This window comes from Pogonomyrmex barbatus, unplaced genomic scaffold (assembly GCF_055798465.1).
Source record: "Pogonomyrmex barbatus isolate J1 unplaced genomic scaffold, ASM5579846v1 scaffold2, whole genome shotgun sequence".
Lineage (NCBI taxonomy): Eukaryota > Metazoa > Arthropoda > Insecta > Hymenoptera > Formicidae > Pogonomyrmex > Pogonomyrmex barbatus.
The window spans coordinates 22,660,076-22,684,809 of record NW_028297116.1 but is presented as its reverse complement, the minus strand read 5'-3'; the positions used below and the strand labels follow the sequence as shown (position 1 = coordinate 22,684,809).

General features: G+C 45.3%; 2 protein-coding genes and 1 long non-coding RNA gene across 6 annotated transcripts in view; 1 reads left to right on the top strand and 2 right to left on the bottom strand.

Annotated features, from left to right (window-relative positions):
• Positions 1 to 9,379, bottom strand: part of LOC105430173 (uncharacterized) — a 36,622-nt gene extending 27,243 nt beyond the window's left edge. The window contains 6 exon segments of the mRNA XM_089077094.1: positions 179 to 413; positions 1,057 to 1,216; positions 1,624 to 1,766; positions 2,021 to 2,256; positions 2,259 to 3,312; positions 9,212 to 9,379. Of these exon segments, the coding sequence (XP_088933220.1) occupies positions 179 to 413; positions 1,057 to 1,216; positions 1,624 to 1,766; positions 2,021 to 2,256; positions 2,259 to 2,360 (876 nt within the window). The 5' untranslated portion in view covers positions 2,361 to 3,312; positions 9,212 to 9,379.
• LOC148936761 (uncharacterized) lies at positions 9,376 to 17,277 on the top strand. Its single transcript, XR_016139325.1, has 2 exons — positions 9,376 to 9,517; positions 15,465 to 17,277. It is a non-coding gene; the product is annotated as an uncharacterized LOC148936761 (long non-coding RNA).
• GckIII (Germinal centre kinase III) overlaps positions 10,266 to 24,734 on the bottom strand; it is an 88,046-nt gene continuing 73,577 nt past the window's right edge. For 3 of the 4 annotated variants that reach the window (XM_089077100.1, XM_089077099.1, XM_089077098.1), the window contains 9 exons: positions 17,889 to 18,054; positions 17,388 to 17,545; positions 17,085 to 17,120; positions 16,826 to 17,011; positions 16,453 to 16,598; positions 15,926 to 16,208; positions 15,468 to 15,833; positions 15,163 to 15,386; positions 10,266 to 15,093 (listed from right to left, as the gene is read on the bottom strand). In XM_089077100.1, coding sequence (XP_088933226.1) covers positions 15,084 to 15,093; positions 15,163 to 15,386; positions 15,468 to 15,833; positions 15,926 to 16,208; positions 16,453 to 16,598; positions 16,826 to 17,011; positions 17,085 to 17,120; positions 17,388 to 17,545; positions 17,889 to 18,054 — 1,575 coding nt within the window. In that variant the 3' untranslated portion in view covers positions 10,266 to 15,083. The remainder of the gene's footprint in view (positions 15,094 to 15,162; positions 15,387 to 15,467; positions 15,834 to 15,925; positions 16,209 to 16,452; positions 16,599 to 16,825; positions 17,012 to 17,084; positions 17,121 to 17,387; positions 17,546 to 17,888; positions 18,055 to 24,734) is intronic. The other variant, XM_011643561.3, reaches the window with a different exon arrangement.

Here is a 24,734-nt window from a genome sequence, read left to right as displayed (position 1 = left end):
TGAAGCGTGCGAGTTCTGACACTATCGTTTGCAGTCGGCAATCAACGTGAATTCAACGACTTTCCTTGTACGAAGCTATCGACGTGCTCGTTATCGGATGACATACTCGTAATTATTCGACTATCGATTATTGCGTGTGACGAGACGGAACGAGACGTTTACGTAGATTACCAATCACCTGGGACGTGGAGGCAATCCCGGCCATCCGTTTCCGTAGCTCGTTCAATTGTAATTCCTGTTGGAAGCTGGCATCGCTCTCCTGCGACTCCTCTCGCTTGCCGCCTTCGATCGATTCCGTCGAATACTCAACTTGGATCCATGGACAAATAGTCGGGGATGATTGCAGCGAGCCCTTGCTTCCGGGTCGGGACAGGCGCGGGGAGAGTCGTCTCAATAGTGACACGAGTTTCGATCTAAAGCGATATTTTAATCATTCACCTTTCATTCATTTCAACCTTTCGACGATATGAAAAGGAGGATATTACGCAATGAAAATAACTTTTATAGAAGTTAAGAAATTTATCAAAGTTTTCCTCTTTTTTTTCTTTTTTTTTAAAGATTTCGCGATAATTTGATTGAATGTTTTTTTTTTTTAATATTAATCTTTTTACAATACCTTGAATCGTAGAATACTCAGACTCTACTAAGCGCGGTCTTTCAGACTTGGTTAATTATCTTGTAAAAGTGTAATCAATTTACCTTTTTTTTCCGCGTTTCCGCCGAGTTTTACATTTTCCTCGCGTGTCTTCCAAACGAACGTCATTATCCGCACTTTGTTTTTCAGCAAATTAATTGCCGTTTCCCATATAACTCGACTATCGCGTTTTCCCGGTATCCTCCTCTCTTATCGCGATTCGCCCCTCGCCAAACCCTCCTCCGCCCTCCCACCGTTATTACCGCCCGCGCTGATTTCTTCTCGGCTCACAAAAGTCTACCGTTATACTTTTCTGCTCGGCGGCCGCGCTCTCGGCCGCCGAGCTTGTCATAAATTATTTGCTTTCGTTGCGTGCGCGAAACGGATCTGCGCGCGAGGTGCATCGGCGCGAATTAGCATACCTCGTGCTCGGTGTCTGAAGATGATCGGAAGTGAGAGGCGCGCTCCTGGAAAGCTGCTCGGCGCTTCGCGTTGTGTTTCCCCAGTGGAGCCGGTTGGAGCCGAAAGTGACGGACCTTCCTACTCTCCAATCTAGGCTGCTGCTCTGTCTGGCTTGCAGATCTAAAGAAAAACAAAAAAAAAAAAAAAAGAAAAAAAGAAAAGCGAAAAATGACCAATTGAAATTTACAGAGGATTTTACCGGTGCAATCGCGACCAACCTTGTTTAATTAATTAATTCGTTTAATTATTGTAATATGTATCTTTGTTATGAGAGACGAACGCGAATTAAAAAAAATAAAGTCGATTGAAAGGTGCGGTAGCGTTTCGTATCAAACATACGCGATTAATTCATTTAAGTGAGAGAATTTTTTCAAATAGGAATTTTCACGGGAAAAGAAATTTGAATTTATGAAAATTGTATATAGTTGATAATAAAATTTAAAACAAGTGAACAATTTGTAAGTGCGTGGCAGTCACGAATTCTCGCAATTTGTCAACGACGTTATGAGTCACGGTTAATGAATTACCTTGCTCGTTGGCGTTCTGGCTGACTCTCCAGTCCAGAGAATTACTATTCCTATTCACGCTATAAATGTTATCACAGGATTTGGTGGCAAGGCATGTCGCGTGATGACGACGTCTCAGCAGTCTTGATACTGGTCCCAAATTTCTGTAAGGATTCCACAAATCATTCTGTTTCACGCCATTAAAGAGAAGAAAAAAGAATCATGATATATAACTTATTAAATACGGAACATAATGTGTAAAATATGATAAAAAAATTGGCATTATCGATCGGCCGGACGGTTCTTATCTCGGTGAAACTGATTACGTCCTATGGCGATAAAAGGCAATATATCGCGTTCGTTTCTCACGATTAAAGTGATATCGATCGAAAGAGAGACGCGGCAAAAGTCCACTCACTTCTTGAAACGTCGCGTCTGCTCGATCGGCGGCTTGTTCTCGATCGTCGGTCCGCTCGTCGCTTCCGGTTCCGGGCAGTAAGTGCCCACTCGCACGTGGCTGTAGGTCGCACGTAGCTGGACCCCGTCCAGCGGTCGGAAGTTGCTGCGTTCGATGGACGAGACCCGCACGATCTCGATCTTCGGCCGCGCCTCTCCTCCGCTCTTCTTCTCCATGATCGACGGAATGCGGCGCCGTCCGTTTCTCCTGGACCGACGGCGAAATCCACCGACGCCGCCGCCGGGAGTTCAATTGCTCTCGACCTTATTGCCCGCCCGATGATGATCCTCCCACGTAGCATCTATCCGTATCGCGGGGGGGAAATCGCTGGCGTGTGTCATGTCGAGCAGATGCCCCCTCGGCACGTATCTCCTCGCACTCCCGTGCGCCTCCTTGTCTCTTCCTCTCCTCTCTCTCGCTCTCGCAGCGTCGATGATTTTATTATCTCGCTCGTAAAATCGCGAGGAACGATACGCTCCCGCGCTTAATCGCGCTCCGGTGCCCGGAGACCGATATGTGCGCCAATACCCGGTCGATCCTCGCGCGCTATAAAGCGCGAGTAAAGCCGAAAAACCTAATATAGATTTCGCATCTGTGTGTCGTTGTGTTACGTTACGTTAACGTTATGATAAAAAAAAGGCGAGAGAGTTATCATGATGCGCCGCGATCTTCTGGGATGATCCTCGAACGATCGATACGCAACATGTCGTTGTACTTTCATCATTCATTTCCAATGCAGATAACACATATTACATCCTGAATCTCGATGCAGCTCGTGAATTTTCGGGATTCCTTCGGTGTTCGATATATATATATATATATCACGATGAATGGGCCTTATCGCGGCGCACAGACGCTTTAAAGTGCACGATTTACAAGCTCGCACACGCCCCGTGTCCGCTCGTTTCTTCAATCTACTCTCTCCGTCTCTCTCTTTCCCTCTTCTTCCTTCTTCTTCTCTCTGTGTCGCGACCCAGGCGGGAGGGAAAATGCGTGGGTCACGTTCATTCATTCCACGGAAAGGAGTACAACGTGAATTATCTCGTCGTGCGATCGAGCTCGGCTGCACGCGAGCGAGCGGGCGGGCAGACACGCACGTGTCCGCAATTCCCTAATTGAATTGTTCACGCGTGCGTGCGTACGCGTACGCGTGCGGCGAAAAGTCGAGCGCACTCACAGGTTTGCGCGGCGTTTCCGAAGGCAACGTTCCTGGACCACGCGGTGTCACTCGCGCTTCTTCCGTTTCGTGTCTTCTTCATGTGTGAAAAAGAAAAAAAAGCAGTTTTAAAAATAATCAAACACTTGTGTGAAAACGCTGTAACGCTCTTTTTTTCGCCTCCGGCGAACGGTAATCGATGGCCTCCGGGCTGACATAGATACCGGCATTCAAATCGTTTTCCATCGTGTATCAATTTCTCGGAAAAGTGAGAATGAAGGTGAATTGGAAAGATCGATCCGATGACGCACCAATACACTCGTATAAAATTATTTTATTCTACATTGCGCCAATCCCCGACGCAATAAAATCGCGAACAAGAATGATAAGACGAGACGTATTAAAGGGGAGCGTTACACAAATCTCAAACGGATTTTAATCCCAACTTGAACTCTCGTGAAAAAAAACCTAAGAAATCTAGGAGAAAAAAAAAAAGAAAGAGCTGTTACATCATCCTTTCTTATCTGACGTATCCTTGTAATTTTCCGCGATGCAAAAAATGCAAGTTTTAATTACACCCGTAATTACATCACACGTAATTCCACGCACGTAAACGGGAGTGGGCGCGCTTTAATTACAATCGCCTCGGCGCGCGGTATTCGAGTATCGTTTTCTGATTGAAAAATCGAGCTCGGGTGTATCGGAAGTCCTGCCGGCCGCGAACGCGACTATTCGTTCACGCGTAACGCGGCTGTCACGTCTCTCTTTTCTCCCTCGTTTCGTTCCCATCCCAGCGCAGCTTCCACCTCGGCCTTGTGTGTCACGTAACAATGTCCGCTCGCCCGACCCATATCGTGACGTGCCGCCACGAGCAACGCAAGTCAATCGACGTCGATCGAATTAATTTCGAGCGGCGACGACGTGTTCGGATCTCACGCGACGCAATTGAGGATATCTTTGAGGATATCGCACGTCCTTGGACTCGACGAGAAGCGCGCGCGATCGCGCCGCGATTTTTTTCAGGCTTTCTTGTTCCTTCGCTCGATCGCGCATTTGACTGCTGACCCTCTATTTTGACATTTACACCTGGAAGGTTTTTTGAAAAGCGTTATCACGTACACATCGCTATCGTCGTCGCGCTCGAAAACGTTGCGTTTCCTCTTCTCCTTTTGTTTCACTGAAAAACGATAGGCACGAGGAATACGCGCGAGATCCAATACGTTCAATCCAATGATTGGGATGACTGCCCGGAAAATGATTGTTCTTTCCGAAACCCCCGGGTTCTCTGTCGGAAGCCCCTCTCGCGTCTGCCCCAGTTGTTCGCTTCTCCCGCCCTGCAGAAATTCCGCGGTGCGCTCGTACTCGAAAAGGTCAGAGCGAGCGACGCCCCTAAAATCGCGCGTTAAAGGGCTAAATTTATCCGCGAGGACGCGCGCGTTTCCCTCCACCCTGACGTCAACGCGACGTCCACCGTGGGATTTCACGGTGGACCAGATAAGAAAAGAGAAAGAGAAAGGTCACCGACACACGCCGGAATTGGATCGTAAGCTTAATTATCGTGTCGACCGACCGAGCGACCGCGGGACATGAGCGCGATATCGCATGAGCGGAATTACATCGGCAGCGCGGCGGAATGCGCTTCCGCGTTCCTTCTTTTTTTCTCCTTCTCGCGCGAATGCAAATGTCGCACCGCCGCGGAATCGTTATTCAAATCGTTATTCAAATCGTTATACGCAGCTGGTTCGCCTCGAAAAGAACGAGATCGTGGAATTCCGCGATCTACGAGCCACGTTTGAGCTCGTGACGAAGACTCTTCAATTAAATCCAAGCGCGTTCCTATCTTTGTTACTCAATTGGACCTCGCGCGCGCGAGATGTTTTCTTTTCCTCCGATTTTCCAGCGCACTTGCCTCAAGAGCTCTTCCGACTCGGCCACGTTTAATTGAAAACGACTTATCTCGTAACGACGCGAGCCTCATGCTATCTCTGCTCGGAAATCGAATACGGTGCTTCTGTTAATCACCGTCGGGAACATAGCGGAGATAAAGGCATGACGAAAAAAAGAGAAGAAAGGAGAAAGGCGAGCTTTTTCTCGCGAGGGTCGCTTTTTACCGCGGCATTCAATCTGGAGGAACTCGTCTGTGCGGTGCAATGCTCGTTGAATCAAGCGTTTTGTAATTCGTTGTGTGGATTGCAAACGGGAAATGTCTGAAAAGTCGTCTGCAGAATAGAGGAATACTGAACCGTGTGCAATCGTCGACACGGCGGTTTTAATCCGAAGGCTCAATGACACTTCTCTCTCGGTGCAAAACTCAAGCCGCGAAAAGTCAAGAGGAGATTTGAAACTCCCAGACAAAATTTCGTCGTCCCAAATCTTTTCGCGCTCGTCGACGCTCACGTTTTTCTCGCGAAATCTAAAAAAAGAATCCCGTCATAATATTTAGAAAACGGTAGTCCCCAGTGGTTCGATATAGGTGCGAAAAAAAACGCTGATGTAACATGATGCGAGGTTCGGAGAATTATCTTTCAGTCGCGAGGAATAGAAAGAGAGAAAGAGAGAGAGAGAGAAAGAAAGAGAGAGAGAAAGAGAGAGAGAGACATAATTAACGCGGGGTCTCGTTGCCGAGCGTAAGGCAGTACAGCGTGAAGAAACGAGTTTGTTGTTGCACAGTGCGCTCGTAGGCTTGCTACTACGTTTGATACCGGCCTCGGGAACCAAGTCTCTCGTCGAGATCTCGAAGGGATGTTGATATCGCGTATTTAAATCGACGAACCGCACGACGGAAGGAGACCATCGAGAGCGTTGCGCCAGTCGCGCGTCGCGATACGACGTGGGCGAGAGTCCTCATGAGAGGCGTCGTCTTGCGATCGTACACCGGCCGGAAACTACGCAACGACTGAAGGACACAAACGACGATGCTTAATGCGCGAGGACGAGCGAAGGCGTCGCTCTTTATCGAATCGGCCTCTATCGCGGAAAATCTTATGAGCGAACCGTTCCAACGACGACGGTTCCCGAGAGTAAAAATTGCCGAGTCGTCGGATCGTGACGAGAGGAGGATATAATACTCGTTACGCTTTAACGTATATTTTTAGTACGCTAACCGCGTACGAAAGCTCGACGTTTTTCTATCGTTTTTTTTTTTTTTTTTTGCATCTCGTGGGTCCTGCGCGAAACGCGGAAGTAAAATCAGATGGAGGCGAGGGGTAATATGTTGGAAGTAAAATAAACGCGCCTTAGCGTCCGTTTGAAGTAGCCGTCAAGAAAATTAGCCGCGAGATACTCAGTGCGCGTTGACTCAGAAACACTTGATTTTGAAAGCTCACACGTATGTACGCACAACACTTGCGAGATCGCGTGTGCATCACGTACGATAAGATTGGAGAAAGGCGGAAAGTAAATCGTCGGCTGCGTCGATCGAAATCAGACGTCGGATGAACGAACGATGCGCGAATGTTGAATAAAAAAAAAAATCCGAACAAATAAACTGTGCAAACATCAACAGTCGTCTGACAACAAAGACGACGCGCACGCCGGACACATCCGCGCTTCGCGCGCCGCCGGGATTCACTGCCGCTCCACTCCGCTTCGCTCCGCTCCGCTCCAGTCGCGCGCGTAAAGCTGCGCGCGCGCGCGCGCGCGCAGCGGGAGGAGCCCCGCGCCGACTCTATTACACATCGGTGGCTTTTTGGAGCGGTAAAGAAAAATGAGTAATTAAAGCGCAGCTACCTGATGTGTGCCGACAAGCGTTACGCTTTAGCGGACAGAGAGAGAGAGAGAGAGAGAGAAAGAGAGAGAGAGAGAAAGGGGGGGAGGGAGTAGGTACTCAGAGGGAGGCGGATGTATTGTCCGTTCAGAAATCGCGGCAATACAAAGTTCTATGCGGCGTGTTTCTCTCATTCCTCTTTCCTCAAAGTTTCCCACGGATGCGATAAACAAGCGAGAAGCGTTGAATCATAATTTTTAAAAATTACAAAAAATTATAACGTCAAGTGAGGATATAGCTCAGGTTATTTATAAAGAAAAGAATCAGATCTCAAAAGAATAAAAGGTGGCTTGCCAGATTGTGAAATGTCCTCGAGGCACAGATAAAAATTCGCGATACGTGCGTGCTCAGCTGTGGAAAATCGTCCTCACTTTCCAGTTGTCGCTTTTAAGATTTTCTTTTTATGTGAAATACACCGAGATAACGTCGGCGCTGGTGTGGCCAGCGTTGAATTATCGCGTGATGCACTTGACAGGAGCGATAAGCTTTCAAATCGTCGCGAGGCGATTCATCGGTGTTTTTCTACGAGCTACCTTGAAACCGCGCGTTACCTCGCCTCGCCCCCGCCGAAAGTGCATGCTCCAACGAATTCATTCTACTCCTTCTCGGAGGAAACGGCACATCCCTAATACTATGAATCTGCGTTCTTCGCCTTCAATTACACGAATCCGCCTTGTATATTACACGAAGACGTCTTCCTCCCCGGAAGACGAACGTGGCCCCGTTATATCGCTTATTAAAGCGCAAACACCGAGCTTTCGTTTCCGTAACGGGCTCGTTCGTGTCGTTTCATGAGACTTCGCTATGTGAAAACGCGAGCTCGAGAGGAACACACGTCAGCGTACGCGCGAAATCCGAAGCGGAATGAATACCGAATGTCAGCTTTGAATACCGAGCGTCAGCTTTGTTGTCAGATACGCTTGTGCGGTATTGCGTAATTCTAAAAACAATAAAGATTAACGTGACGTGAGAGCGTAGTAGAGAAACTGAATTCTAATCGAACAGCAATTTTCCTTTCTATTTATCAGATCAGAGAAATTTATGATCAATAGAAAGTAGCCGCGTCTGGATTTTTATTCCTCTCGATATTAGAAGAGGAAGAAGTTAAAAGGATCACGATTCACGAGTCAATCATGTGCGAGAGACCCAGAAATTTATCTTCGATCGATCCGCTTACTTTCACTGAGAGCTCACCCTCTCGTTTAGGGAGGCTCTCTCTCTCTCTCTCTTTCTCTCTTTCTCACTCCTTTTCTCTGTCGTGTAAGAGAGAAATGCGCCGTGAGTAAATCCATTATCCGCTCACCGATCATCCTCGGCCGAGAAAACATCGTCGCGCCGTAATAGCTTTACAGACTGTCGGTCGAGTTCCGGACACGAGGACGGGGGGGGAGGGGGGAGAGAGACGAGGACGGGATTCTGCGGTCGCACCAAAATACACCGCGCGTGGAGCACGTGTCCGCGATGCTGAAACGCGCGTGGCGATTAGGCACGCGCGCGTACTCTCGGAGTCGGCGAACAGGCTTCGCCGCCGCTCTGATCTTGGCACCCGAGAGGAAACAAGAATGAGTGGAATACCTAAATGTGTGTCACTGAAACTGAAAAACGAAGGGAAATCGTTTCCTACCCGATAACGGTCGAACGATGGGCGGTTGAGGTCTCGCGTGTGACAATGTGGGCGTGGTATCGAAACAAATTGATGAATTGTTCGCGTACGGGGAATGAAAAGGTAAAAATATTACTTTGGGGGCGACGAACGAAAGGTCTCTAAGTAATTTCGATCGAAAGTACGTTAGTATAATACGTTTATCGCTACGAGAGCTTCGACATTTCGTATGCGCAGCGTAAACGTCTCACACGCTGTTATTCGTGCGGTTGGAAGCGACGACTGCAACGAGGGAAGCAGCATCCGTCGCCGCGGCAACGCGAATCGGTGATTTATTCGCGCAGGTGCTGAAGGTGCTATTCTGAAGGAATTTTTATCTACTCCTTCAATGAAGATACGGGACATCGATAGCGACACAACGAGAACAACGTCAGCGACGCGCGACGCGAAATTCATATATACACGTAGACACAATGGATATTATCCGGAAATCCGGCATAAGCGGATATGTATCGGAATTGTGGAAATTATAAGAAAGCGTCGCTGACGAGCGCGCGCTTGTCGCATCGCCGTTGTGTCGCGACGCGGATAATGAACGACGCGGGTACCGCCTCTCGAGATACGTACATCGGTACCGCGACGACGCACTTCGCGATATCCTGACGCGATGACATCGAGGGATGATGCACTTCGCGGTTGTATCCCGCCGGTGGAGATCGACGGACCACGACGACACCACGCACCGCCATCAGCCGCCGAGTTTGCAAGGGTGCGGGACGAGGCGCTGAATCCCTCGGCAGGAGGACCACCCCTCCCGGCGGGATACGGGAATCTTCTCGGTGGGCGCGATCACTCCGCGAGTAGCCACAAACCGATCTCCGGAATGCCGCGCGGAGACATTTCCGGGATCCTCATTCTTCGTCGCCGAGAGAGGTGCGCCCCGTTCTATTTATACACTTATAAAAGGCGTCGCGCGAGACGAAAATTCTCTCTCTCTCTCTCTCTCTCTCTCTCTCTCTCTTTCTCTCTCTTTAAGTTAGTTTTCATCTCCCAAAACAATAGCAGAGTTCCTCTGCCAGAGTATTTCTTTTTGCATACTCTCTTCTTCGAAGAAGAAGCAAGGACGATGACGCGCCGAAAAGTGAAAGATAAACAGAAAAATGGAGAATATCAGAGAAATAGAGAAAGAGAGAAGGATAAAGAGAGAAGGATAAAGAGAGGAGGATAAAGAGAGAGCGGTCACCCTCTTTGCCCTCCTCTGCCAATTCGTCGGTCCTCCCGACTCTAGTATTTCGATCGCGACCACCCGTAGGACGCTGTCGACTACTGTACTGTATGGCGAGAGAGACGCGTTGGGAAAATCGCTACGCCCTCCGCGTCTCTCCCGACCTCGTGGTCCATCTCTCGATGCACGGACCTGCGCTCTTCGGGCAGTGTCACACGGCGCTTCCCGGCGACGTCGCCGTCGTCGCCGGGAAGCGCCGGCGCTAAAACTTTCTAGATGTGTATTAAATTAGTGCGTATAACCATCGCGGTGCGTTACAAAATATTATAAAAAAATAATAAAAAATTGAATCTTCTTCCCATACGTGTAACGTGGTTGTCTTAGGATATCGCGTCAGAATAATCCTCGGATGATTGATGAACTCGATTGAGGAAATACTCACCACACACATACATATCGTGGTTTACTTCATCTTTATTTCGTATTTGTACACGCCCTCAGCATGCCACATACAGTCAATATAATACAATCCAACGCAGCCAAGAGAGAGAAGAGAAGAGAAGGCAGAGAGGAGGAAGCAGAAAGAGAGAGGGGGGGGGAGAGAGAGAGAGAGAGAGACAGACAGAGAAGAGAGGAAAGAGAAGAAGAGAGAAGAGAAGAGGTAGAAGTAAAATACAAAAAATATATATATTTATATATTTTATATATATAATATATATATATATTTATATATGTATACTCTACGCGCGCCGAGAGACATTATTGTTACCACGATGTGTTTTAACGCTGAATATCATATATTAGATGGATAGTAGCTAAGAGTATAATACAAAGAAGAGTGCTGTGTGGGGATACGGTAGGACGCGGATAATTCGAATTGAATGTGATGCGATTGGCGGATCGCGCGAGCGGGCGATCTTGCGTGCTTCTGTGCCGAGATCCTGTCCCTCTGATCACCGTCGTTTTGGTCGAGCAAGAACGATCTCTCGCTCTCGATCAACCAGTATAAATGTGCTAACGGAAAGGGAGCCTCCGAAAAATCGACAATCACAGTTCGGCGCCGTTACACTCATTCGTAATCTACATACGCGCGGAGAAACAGAAGAACAGCGTTTATAGCGTTCAGTCGTACGCGCGAAAACAACACGCTCGACGAAGGCGCAGGAATTTTCTAACCGGCAGCATAAAAAAGGTGCGACCGCGAATTTTCGGGAAATCTTCGAACGATCCGATCACATCGACCTTATCGCACTCCGTGCAAAGTTTCGGTCGGTTAAAGCTCGTTGAAATTTTTTCGGCTGAAAATCGAAAGAAAGTGAAATAAAATAAGCTACATCTTGGTTTTATGTAAAATAAATCACAACGAGCCTTTCACTTCCATCGCAGACACGCATAACGCATAACGGGAGTGGTGAGATGAAAAATATCCCGCCAGTGGCAACGTTGGACAATTCCGACAGAAATAGGAAAATGAATAAATTTATTTAAATACAAGAGAGACAGAGAGAGAAGGAGGGAGAAACTTAAGTGTAAATATCAATCGTTTGTTCAAAGCGTTTTGACAATACGGCATGTGTCAAACGTTGTCACTGACGGATTAATACTCTTAGATGATAATTTCGTACATACAATCTGCATATACAACAATGGCCATCAAGTAAAAGACGGTCATTAGGAGAAACAAGTTTCTCGATAAAACGAATAATCATTGCTGGACGTAAAATCGATCGCTACTTTGCGGGTGACCTGATAATCTTTTTTTAACAAACATACTGCTTACACAGCCTACTTAGCTAAGTCTTCTTTCTTGAACTCTTTCGTATGAGGACGCCTTTATGCGATACTAACACGTAGACATAACTGGTAAGCATTTATGGCAGCGTTGTAAGGCCTACTCATGGTAGCGATCATCATACAAAAAAAAACTTAAAACGCGAGGAAACAACAATAAGATGATAGTTTATGAAAATCAGATTATGTCAAATTTTCTCAAGCCATTTTTCTCGTCGTAATTCTTTTTTACGGCCTAAGATAAGTAAAAATCGCTTGAACAATTGACATAAAATGACCTACTAACAATACAGCGTAAATGAATAATAAACATAACTCAACTAAAAATAAAATCGATACATATCGTATAGTCTGACTTATTCCTCATCTAAGAGAGCGGTAGAGAAACAAAATGGAGAAAAAGAAAAGGCGATGGAGAGCAGAGATTTTTACTTAATATCCACTTTTCTTGATTCTTATCAAGCGTAATTATTCAAAGAAGATCTGAACTTAAAAAAAAAAAACAAAAGAAATAAAATCATAAATTAGCGCAATAATTGTAGTTTTGTAATGTAATTAAGTATCTTTGCCATTTTACATCTCGATTTCTGCCGTTAATTGACTCGTATCCTCGTTTAGAAATTCGCGATAGATTATTTTGCCCCTCTTCTTTTTCACTCTTGCTCTATCACCCTCTTGTGTCTTCCTTTATTCACTATGTACAGGATGGTCCTTGTATTCGGAAGAACGAGATTTTTCTCCGACCATCCCGTAGATGACATTTTCTATATAACTCTCTATTTTTTACGCATGTGTGTGTGTGTGTGTGTGTGTGTGTGTGTGTGTGTGTGTGTGTGTGTGTGTGTGTGTGTGTGTGTGTGTGTAGAATTTCTTTTTCTCTCTCTATATATAATATATTTTATAAAATACATTAGTTTACAAACAACGTTGGATTAAGTGTCGACGCCCTGCGTGGGAGTCATCGCAGCTCAGACTCGATCGTGGAAATCAAGTGCAGTGAGTTCGGGAAATATTGTGTTATAACGTAAGTTAAGTTTGGAAGAACGGCAGTACTCAAATTCCGCATAATATATATAATATATATAATCCGGTTGTCGCTATTTGAACGCGTCGCGCGTTCAAAGATCAAGAAACTCTCATACCTTCTCGTCTGATAAATTCCGTCTAGATCGATTGTCGAGTCATTCCACGTCAACCATTGTCTCGAATAATTGAAACTTTTATAAAAGGCGCTTTCATATCTTAATGTCTCCTTTTCTTATCCGAACTGTCAAATCACTTTCTACAATTTGGCAATTGGTACGCGGACAATTTAACGACATGTTAACGTAGAACGACTCAGTTATTATTTCTAAATTAATGACGTAATGCGATATTTTTTAAGGCGCAATGTAGAAAGATTGAAGTGTCTTTCGTGGATGTACGTATAGTGGAGATGATAGAGTTCTAAAATAGTATTGTTTCTCGACGATTTTCAAGTGGGTTTTACACACAACTAGAAATTAATTATATATATTTTTAAACACTATCATATACGTCGTGTACGGTTTCTGAAACATTGTAACGGCTTACTTGCAATTTTTGCGCAACAAGCGAAAACTACACAAAACGATAAAAGCTCTCAATAAATTTTTAACGGCAATATTGCCTATAGTCTATGTCTATCATCTTTTCCAATGATGAACGATGTGACCACGGGAAGGGAAAGGAATTATTTTTCTCTTTGTAATAAGATCGTTTAACGGAGCTGTGCGACCAGTTGGCAAAGACGTCGATCAGAACAATAAGACTATTTTATCGCGCTACATACATATTTACAATTTCTCTAGCATCGCGCTAGAGCTCTTTCGCGTCCGAAACGTGCACTAGCGTAGGAAGCCACGGGAAGAAATCTACTCAGAGAACACAATCCTTTTTTCGTTTTGTTCGATTGCTAAGGAACCTTCTTTCTTCAGAACGTATTATTAATCTTTTCGCTATCGCGGGTTTAGCCGCCTGACTGTTTTTGTTGAACCGACTGTGAGTCGCCATTCATAATTAAATCTATCAGCTATGTTTCTTTCTCTCGTCCAATCTCTATGGGCCTTGTATTACTTATTCGCAGTTACTTTACTTGATCTAATCTTTTCAACGACTTTTCACGACTTGTCGAGCGACTTAGTCGTATATGGTATGTGAAGAACATTTAGTGCCCAGCGACACTAATCGCCCGTGGTAGCGAAAGGATTAAATAAATATTCTGACTGTAAAAACATTAATATAAGTGCGATTTTTAAAGCTTCATAGTAACTTCAAACATTTTTCTTTATATAAATTACGTTTGTATGCTCGATATATCTCGCTAGTGCATGCTGCGGACATGTTGAGGCAAGACCAAGTTATCGAATACTTTTCATCTATCCGCTTTGCCGAGTCTGTACAATTTTGTTTTGTTGTTGCACCGCCAAAGTGATGCTCACGCCGAACATGAAGAAGGTTCAAAAGGAATCTCTTAGGCTATCGCGTAATGGAGGTTTCGATTCAGCCTTCTCGCAAACGCATTGCCGTCTATTTTCCGCCTTTCTCTACTCGTAACTGATTGCCATAAGATCATTAATACGTTATCTTTTCTTTTTCAAGATAAGGCTTATAACTATTAAACCGGATACTCTCCTCTACATTTTTTCTATAATTAATCTATTAATAATGAAGAATGTTTTAACATCTAATAAAAAATAAAGAAGCGGCCGACAGTTTTTTTAGTTTATCTAATAAACTTTATGAGAGAGATCCAAGCTCGGACACGAACAATGGACTGACAAGAAGAATAAACTTTAAAAATAATATACTTTCAGCAATAAGCTGCTCTTAAGTCATACTTTAGTTTTTTCCTAATATAAAATATAATTTCATATCTTTCAAATGTGATTCTTACCTACAAAGATTGTACAGCTACAATTATTTAAAATGAAAAAATTTAAAAAATTGAGGGACATACAACAATTTTATGATGAATCGAATTACGTTTGAAACAAATTGTCGGGCAATGAATCGACATGGAGAAGCGTGTAAATGTAGGACAGTTCAATTGAAAAGTTCAAACAAGGATCAATGACAATTACACGAGTAGGAACTGCAAGAATACTGGCACAATGTTTCGCGTGTATCTGCCGTCATCTATGTATTTTTATCCTACGGAGAGGTAGGCAGGTGAAAATGGGGCGGTTCAATAGACTACTTCGTAAAACTTCGATAGACTTCGTTGTAGTACGGCCTTCATAAATCAGCGAGGAAAAGGAAGAGCGGGGAGGGAATAGGATGATGGGGTAACAAACGCATTTCCCTCGCACCTTCACGTTCACGTTCGGAATTGCCGCTCATCGACGACATGCTCGGCTCAGTATTGATTAGTAAATTAATAATCGAGAGAAGTAACGAACGATTTTACAACGTCAGGATATTCTGGGACCACAGTCTCTTGCGGACCTTTGTTCTCTCGCGTCCCTACGTATCCCTAAAACAAAAAAAGCATATTGTTTCTCTCTTTTCATAAGCCGCAAAGGTATGCTCAAGAGAACGTTACCTTAAAATAACCTTCTCCATTAGCATAGATAGGCGCCCTTCGGAATGATTGGGCGGAAGTAGGGATTTAATCAGTTCGCGAATAAGGGACTCCGTCATGCCTGGTGACGTACGTTCCGCCGACTCGAAGGCATTCCGCAATTCTTCTACAGCACCGCCATTCTTGCCACCACTACCACCCTCGCCATTATTGTCTCTCGCTGAATATTGGTGCTTTCGTTGGAGCTGCAACATTATCGGAAATTAGTCTCATAAATTATTAATTTTGACTTTTTATAATTTTTATATATTTTTATTTGATAGTACTTCGGAAAGGAGAGGAAAAACAACTCCGGACAAGGCGACGCTTCGCGGATGTTTAAGCTCCTGTGAACTTCTGGGCCTCTGCTTATCTTCGCCAGGTCTGAGATCGGCCATCGGAGTGATGGGTACGTCCGGCTTACTGTTTCTCCTCTTTTCCCGTGTGTTAAAATCCCTGCTAGCTCTATCTCGATCTCTGCCTTCCCTATCCCGTTCTCGTTCCCTGACAACTTCCCTGTCCCTCTCGCGACTATCGCGCATCTCCTTCGATTCTCTGAGTGTGGATTCTCGGCTAGAGTCGCGATAATCTCGCTCCTCTCGTTTTTCTCTCGTATCCACCGGTGGTGGAGGTGCGGCTTCATGTGGTCGGGACTGTAGAAAAAAGAAAAATACAAAGTAAGAGAAAGACGTACATATATGAATATGAAATGTCACGATAGTCAATCGTTAAAATGACAACATACAGGTGCGTGTTTCGTTGTTTGACCGTCGCGCAACGAGTCCCTGGATTCGCTTCTGTAATGATTAAGCGTGGAATCCTTCGGTGGTGATCGTGAGGCGCCATTTGCGTGCGGTTTATTCGATTGGTTGTGATTGGAGGACCTATGGTTCGTATGTGTTAAAGTCAGGGATGCGGGTTGCTCGTCCAGTGACAACATAGGCACCACGGATCCTTTGACCCCATGCGGGCCTTTCACCGTCATTATCCATGGCTCGTCCATGTCGCTATCTTGCTTGGATTCCTCCCTGAACACCGTATAATGTAGTGTGTTACAATTTAATATCGTGCTCGGATGGTGGTCTATTATACCGCGCGATTGATAAACGGCCTCGAACTGGTTTTCCTTTCCTCTTGCACGTTCAATATAAATTTATTGTAAAATTAACGACGGGAAAAAAATCCCGAGTGTGTACGTAACGTACGAAAATAATAAACATCGGCTTTTACTTTCGCAAGAAGCGCGACAGTAACGCGAATCGAGATACTCACGAGTCCGAATTCTCGCTCTCGGTCTCCGATTCCTCGCTGCGCTGCGACTTCCACTTTTTGTACCTGTCGATCAAGTCGATCAGGTATGAGTTCTTCTTTGCCTTCCTGATAAACTGGAACTTTAACAGCTCCTTCGCCGTCGGCCTCTGCATAGATACAAGCGCAATGACCGATAAATAAAAATTAACCGCACATTTCATACGTCGAAATTTATATTTCAACTTATTGTTATTTTTTTATCTCTCTAAATCTTTTCGTTATTGAGACATCAAACGGTAAAATAAAATAATGTCGAGAACATCCCCGGACTTATGAGACAAAATTGACCGATGACTCGGAATACAGATAGCCATGAATATAACGGTATACTCACATTTTCAGGGTCTTTGTTGAGGCAGGCTTCGACAAACTCCTTGAACTGCTTTGTATAATTCCCGGTCAACTGCGGCGGATTGTTCTTGGGTATTAGGAAGAGGACCCTCATGGGATGCAGCTCGCTGTTGGGTGGCTCTCCTTTCGCGAGTTCGATCGCTGTGATGCCCAGAGACCAAATGTCAGCCTGCAGAACAAGCGTTCACGGAGTTTACTATTTGCCAGCTGAAGCGCTAACGATACGCTAATGAAAACCTGACCGTGCCACTCTGGAAGACGATTTCCAAAGTGTCCAACTAGCAGAAAGAAAAAAAGTGAAGAGACAAAAATGTGACGCACGCGAGTGAGTTTTACGGACATTAATAAAGAATTAATTTTTTTTTTTATACACCCAAATAATAATTGTATCGTATGTTCAGAAAGTCGGAAAATAAATGAAGATATTTTCGTGTATTTCGTGCATTTCGCATGCGTATTTATATTATAGCTCTTATAAACTTAATTTATAAGCAATGTACAGACGCATACCGCAGTATATAGCGAAATTTAATTAACGCAATTACCTTGGAATCGTAAGCGGACTGTTTGATGACTTCGGGCGCCATCCAGAACGGCGTGCCGACGAAGGTATTCCGTTTACTAGTGGTGTTCGTCAATTGGCCGGCAACACCAAAGTCGGCCAATTTGACATCACCCATTTCACTCAGCAAAACATTCGCCGCTGCGAAATCGACAAGAGGTTCGTCATGCAAATTAATTTTCAGTATTTGTAAAATGATATGGATGTACAGTAAATAGAATAACGCGTTCTCTAACAGCGAACGATAATGTAATTTTCCATTTATCTTGGCGATAATCAACAATCGAACATTTAACCTTATTTCTTCAACGAAGTTTCACATTAACGCGGTTAACGCAGTTAATTCATGTGGATTTTATAGCTAGGTGAAACATCGATTAGTACGATATTTGGTGTCTCGCTGAATCGTCTCGCACGATATCTCCTCTACGGAGAGCGTTAAAGCACCGATAAACACCTTTCGCGTCTTATCGAGCGGACGTACCTTTAATATCGCGATGGAGCTTACGCTCACTGTGCAGATAATCTAGCCCTTTGAGCACCTCGCGTAATATCACGGCGATGTGCATCTCCTCGAAGCTACCGGCCTTCATCAAGTCCAGGGCCGAGCCGCCACCCAGATATTCCATGATGATCCACAGCTTCGTACCCTGCCGAGCGAAACGAGCACGGGTGAGACGGGTTGAGAACCGTCGGGAGAACGTAGGAGACGCGTAACAGACGGACTCTCCGGTGATTCCGGTGATAAAGAGATCCGGAGAGCGAGATCTCGGGCGGGCGCCAATTAACGAAAATAGATCGTTCCGCCGAAACGATCGTTATTCCGGCTCGTCCGGAGACCTTGAGACGCGATTAAAAAGAAAATGCGCCGGAAATATTAAGCTTCTGCCGCGTCATCGATATTCCCGAGGAACTTTCAGCTCAATTCATTTGCGGACGGGAGCAACATCTCGAGTTCGGAGACGATCGATAATATAACGAAACAATCATCTCGGTGATTTATCGGCACGCGTGATTTCTCCGATAGATCAAGATAAAAACTTTTACTTATACCTCCCACATTTTTCTCCACTTGGAAGGCAACGATCGCGTGACCGTGTATTATATTACATCGTCTCAGTCGCACTCCTCGTTCCGTGCGAGAGACCGTCAAGTGGCGATCAACGACACGGAGCAACATCCTCGCCAAGGGGGTGAGGCGACTTTTCCTCGACGCGGACGAACACGGCGATATGATTAATCCCGCGGTGTTGTTCCGGTAATGAAGATTTATCGCGCCCCCTTGAACAGTCGTAAATTATCGTCTAATGCGAGCCCGTTAAGGAAAAACGCGCGTCCGCCGCCGCTTCCTGCGCCGGCCTATTAATTTTCCACGAGCGCAACGCGCGCACGTTACTCCAAGGCAACGCGCGTCATCGCTGACCGGATCCTCCGCTCCTCTCCATGGCGGTAATTATATCCGACATCGATGACCAATCACTGTGCGATTTATCGGATAAATTATACGGCGCGCGTTAATAGTGGTGGTGATGGTGGTGATGGTGGTGTGGTGGTGCGCCACGTAAGGATACGATAAAACCGATGAGTTATCGCGCGTTAATAATCAGCGCGACCCGAGCTAGTGATCCGCGCGAGGATACTGGGAGATTTACGCCCTTCGTTCAATCGATTATAAAGAAATAATTAATTGATCCCTCCCCCTATCTCCCTTTCCCTTCCGTCCCTCCAGGTCACTCGGCCGACCCCGCAGAGACGCGTCGCGGCCTTGCAATTACGCATCACCGTGTGTATTACACGTCACTCTTCTTGCCGCCAGATGTTGCCAGCAAAGGTACGATGCGCTATGAAAAATAAGACAACCCCCTCCGTGTTGCAACCACTTGCATTTTAAGAGAACTCGATAAACGATTGTAAAGCTTACGCTGAGAATGTTTTAATTCCGTGCTGCACAATATTCTCTCTAACAAAAGCTCGGAATAAGATGTCAAACGTATTTAGATAAAAAAAAAAAAGAGAGATTTGTAATCTCCTTTTGTTACAAAAAGGAGATTGGATAAACGACGGAGAACATGGCCTCATGGAATGTATATGTCCTGTTAGATTTTTCATATCCATCTCGAAGCTCGAGGCTCTCCATAAGTCTTGGCTCTAACTTTCGTTCGACGTTCATGCGGTTGATGCGCGCCATCGTTTTATGGCGAATAATTTTCGTAGTTTAAGCGGGTTGACCGCGACGGACTGGGGGCATTCGCCGGGATGGCGAGCATTGGCTGCCCATAAAATGGCACCATTTATCATCGTCGTATGGTTAGAAGGCTTGCTCGGAGCGCGCCACGCTTTTTTCCGTCTAGATCCTCTCGAGGTAGGTGGCCGTCGTCATCGTCGTCGTCGTCGTCGTCGTCGTCGTCGTCGTCGTCGTCGTCATCGAGAGAGGGTTCGTTCAATTCGATTTCGATCAGCTACTACGAATTTTCACGGAAGAAGGGGGGGCTGTGTCACCCCCTTCTTATCTTCCTGCGTCAAGAGATACGAGACGAATGACAGACGATTTACCGATCTGTTCCGAGAGCGTTATCAGAAATATCGATTCTGAGATATAATCGCAAATCGAGTCTGAAGAGATAGAGAGATAGAGAGAGGGAGTAATAAGAAAGGAAATCACAAGGTTAATCTCTAATCGATCGGGGGTTAATGGAGCCGCGAAAACAGATGGTTTGGTTAGATCACAATCAAGAGTCACCAAGTCGATCGACTTGCCAAATGCATTCGACCGCTTAATTTCTTGACTCTCTTTCTCGTTGCTTCTTTTTTCTGATTTCAAGAAATTAAAATATAATATAATGAAACATAATCTTCAAAGTAACACAGCTGTACTGTAAACTTTTCTCGAGAAAGAGATGAACTTTAAGGAGTCGCTTTACGTAACGGATTACGAGTCCTCGCGTTGCAAGAGAACTATTATTAGTCGACTAATTTCCTAATGGTTTGGATCTCTCGTTCGACACGAGCCGAGAATAGACTTCGCCCCTCACGTAGTCGGCGATTATTTTTCGCTCCCCTTCCACCTCGCCCCCGCCTCCGTTCGCGGCAATTATGGTTAATTGACGGAGTCCGGTAATCGGTTGCTTTCACTCTCGGCGAGTGATGACAGAGGCGCTTAATTTCAGTGCTTCGGGGGGGAGGGGAGGGGGGGATCCATTCGAATACAATGATATCATCATAATCATATGCAATAATCACTGTAATTTCAGCACAATAATCGAAAATTGCAATCTTTTCCGTAACAAACCGACATTGGGATCTTCATTTCATTCACAAAACTTCTAATACAATTTCTGATTCTTTCTTCGTGTTCGAAAACAAAATAACACGTTTGATATAATTAAGAAAAAAAAAAAGGGAAAAAAAGCAAAACAGGAAACACAACGAAAGCTCCGTGAAATCGAGAGATTTAAACGTCTACTACGTTTATGGGGAGGGGGGGGGAAGAGTCGTCGCTCGCACGAATGCAGTTAAGCTGATTTACTCTCGCGAGCAACTTGCGATTTATCGATGTTTAATTCGGCGTTTTAGTCGCGCGACGGGCGGAAGGACGCGGGACTGGTCCGGAGGGACGGTAAAGCGAAGATTAATTCCGTCGCGTCGTCCGTCAATGCCAGCGGCACTCCTGCCATTTCGCGAAACGGAGGAACAAAAGGACAAAGGGCCAGCGCCCCTTCAAAAAAGCAACCGAGAAATCGACCGGCCTATTAATCACCCATACCGCCCATGCGCTCTCCTGTCTCCATTTTGCGTGCCGCGTTGCATTTCGGTGGGACGTGGGACGCGGGCCTCATGTAAAACGCGTTGCGTTAAAGTCTCCACTTTAGACCTTAATTCAGATTCTATTATTTACTCCGTCGTGTGTTCGGAATCCTCTTTGAATTTTAAATTCGATCGTTCGATATTATGTCTCACAGGGAGGACGACGACGATAACGACGACACAACTTTCAGGATAAAGCACAACATCACGTGCATCGCAACGTAAGGTTAAAGCAAAGAGTTAAAGCCTCCGCATTCGACCCGCCATTATCGGAGAATGCGTTTTCCAACGTCGATCGAGAGCCGCTGACCGTAAATCCCGGCTACAAAGTGGAGGCAGAATGGCAGAATCGCGGTGATTTCTGCGGAAAATTGACACGCGACCTACTTGACGTGACGTTCCTCGGACGCTTCGCTCTGGACCATCTGCGATCGCGAATTAGACGCAAATTGGGATTTTAAAATCTCGACGCACGTTGCGTCGGACACGCTTTGTCCGCTTTGAATCAAGAAACGACGAGCGCGTCGTACAGCTGTCTTTGCTCCTCGATTCGACGACGCAATGGAAGATACCGTAATTTCATTAAGAGGAAAGATCTCGCCGAGGCGAGTGCGCACAATTATACGTCATTCATAAAATCTCGGTCGCGCCGCTCCTCTTCGGACGCGGAACGCGGGCGTTGTCTTTTGTTTGAGGCACAATGAACCGCGAGTATAATAGGGTAAAAGAGGAAAAGCGTGGCGGGTTCTTGCCCGTATATACCGATCAAATATTACGCCACGGTGAAAATTCCCCATTTCACAAAAATGCTTCTGCTAATTATCGCAATATGCCTCCGGGATTCTGGGGCCTTATTAAAACGCGTTGCGCAACGGTTTTACATAACGTTCAAGCCTGCCACTTTGCCCGTAACGATTTTAATAATGAAAATTGGCGCTGGGACATCAAGAGCGTAGCCATCGATAAACAAAAAGTAATATGGACTACACGCTCGTTTTATTAATCTGATGGCTTCGAAACGGCATTTTTAGAATACCGATAATGAAGCGATATTTCTGGCCAGTACGGCCAGAAGCGGCCAGAGAGAAAACGAGAGAAGAATCACAACGGGTCGCCCTCGTAATCGGCGATACATCCGGATTGAGAAATCCGTAGGAGTGCCGCTGTGTCTTGCGAGAGTCGTCTCGTTCGTCTAGCTTAGTCAACGTACGTCTACGCATTTTTATACATCGTTTCAAAGATTTCACGCGAAATACCACGTAATAAATGCGACTAGTTATTTTTTCTGTTACATCTTGCAAACGAACGTGATTGTCGAGTCGGAACTGGAGTTTCCCACGAGTCTCGAAGAGATGTCTCGCGAGATACAGTGAGATGTTTTTAGCTTGGCGTTCCACGTTGTAACACGATGTATTTGCGAAGGTTGGTGAATCTTTTTGGACCACGAAGACTCGCGGCACTGTGGCATTGTGGAATCAGATGTAAAGGATCTTTATCTAGGCACCCGCTGGTGCGCAAGCTATTCCCGCGAACTAAGGAGTGCCGTCGCTCAATAACTGTTGTTGACCAACTTGGTTCTGGCTTAATAACAATTTCCGAAAGCAAGGAAGCCGCGGCGAGAGAGGCGGCCTGTGGCGAGATGGCCGCGGCACATCCGTTATACGATGACATCAGGCGCGTAGACGGGCGCGTAGGCACCCGCGCGCCTCCTGTCATCTCCGCACAATAACCGTCGATGTGTCATTGCGGAAATATGCCATTGTTTCTCTCGCGCCGAGGAACGGGAAAATTTCGACCGGTGAGAGCCGACCGTGGAAACTCTCCGCGTCGAGGCTTGCGGAGAGACGAGGAAATAGAGACGCGGAATTTCGCCTGGCTTTTGACATTCGCCGCAACAATGTATGCCCCCTCCACCGTCGCTCGACTAGATTTTACCTCGCGTACACGCGAATCAAATCGTTTATCTCGTTTTTATGATGAATAGGGCTCCTCATTGGCCAATCGTCTCGTATTTGTATTAATTACGTGCCATTTATGTGCCAATTATGTACACCTCCTTGAATCGACGGCTCGTCGCATCATTTGTCAACGCTTCGCGTCGTTTCGCAATATCAATCTGGCGGGCTTGATAATTACGATCGCTTAGCGCTTGTACAATTATCTATGCGAGCGCGTGAGCGGGAACGCCCGCGCCTCTCGCGTTTCGAGTCGCGGACGTCGCGGTGCAAATTGGAGAGAGAGCGTATTTCGACCCACGAGTACTCACGCTCACGGGAGCGACTAACTAACGATCGTTAATGATCGTTTCGCGCGGTCATTAAGGAAACTTCCCTTGGCCGGGCCGCGATATCGGGCGCCGTTTCATTTCATAAGTAATCACACTGGGAGCTTCCACTGTTCTTGGCTACGAAAACGAAGGGGAGGAGGTCAGTAGGAGGGCGCGTAGAAATAATCCGCTCGTAGAAATAATTCTCGCCTCGGCTTCTTCTCCTTTTGCTGCAATTAATAGTTCCTCAACAATCTTCGATAACGATCGCGTGGATTTACTTTATCTTATTCCGTTAACAGGATCGCGAGGTTTATGATTTATTCGCCGTCACTGCGACATCTTGGACTGACTGAGTAATTAATTGTGACTGCTATTATGGAGCACTAGAGAAAAATAGCGGCATAATTGACAATTTTTAAGATACATTATAAACGTTATGGATGTCTACGAAAAAAATAGATTTCGCAAATGTATGAATGTTTGAAATCATGCCTGCATAACGCTCCAATAAATAACTTTTTTTTTATATAAAAAAATCTAAATTGAATTTTATAAAAAAAAGGAAGAAAACAAAGATAACGTTTATTAACTTGCTTGTAAAATTTATAAAGAGATTTATAAGTGAATGGAGAATAACTCAGAATCAGAAATATTTCGCCAATATTATTAAACCAACTTGCCAGAAACTTGCTGTGTGATAGAAAGAAAAATTTAACTCCGTTTAAATCGCCGAAGATTTTGGTATTCGTTTCAGAATGCGGACGATGCTTGTTTCTCCTGTCGCTCCTCCTCCTCCTCCTCCTTCTCCTTCTTGCAGAATCGTAAATAGCTCTGGCTTGTCGGTAATGCAACAAAACGATACGAGAAAACGTGTCTCTTCCCGACCAACATCGAAAGCGTGTCGACGATTGCGTGAAATTTAACTTCTCGTCGTGGTTCACCAGATTCGCCAGCGGGACATGAGATTTACGCAAATTATCGACTACCCGCGACCTTTTCGCGAAGCATTCGATCTCGATTCCGTTGATCGACATGATTTTCCCGATGCGCACGATAGAACGGTACAAAATCGTATTCGTTTGAAGCATTCGTATAAATATTTTCTCCTAGAATATAATCTTTTTAAAAAAATTTTTAATAATTCTACCAACGTATTTCAGTGAAATTAGTAAGAAAATTAGTAAATAAATATGTAAATATATTTTTTTTTGCAATTTGCAATTTCTTCAAGATATATATAACACATTTTTTTCAAAC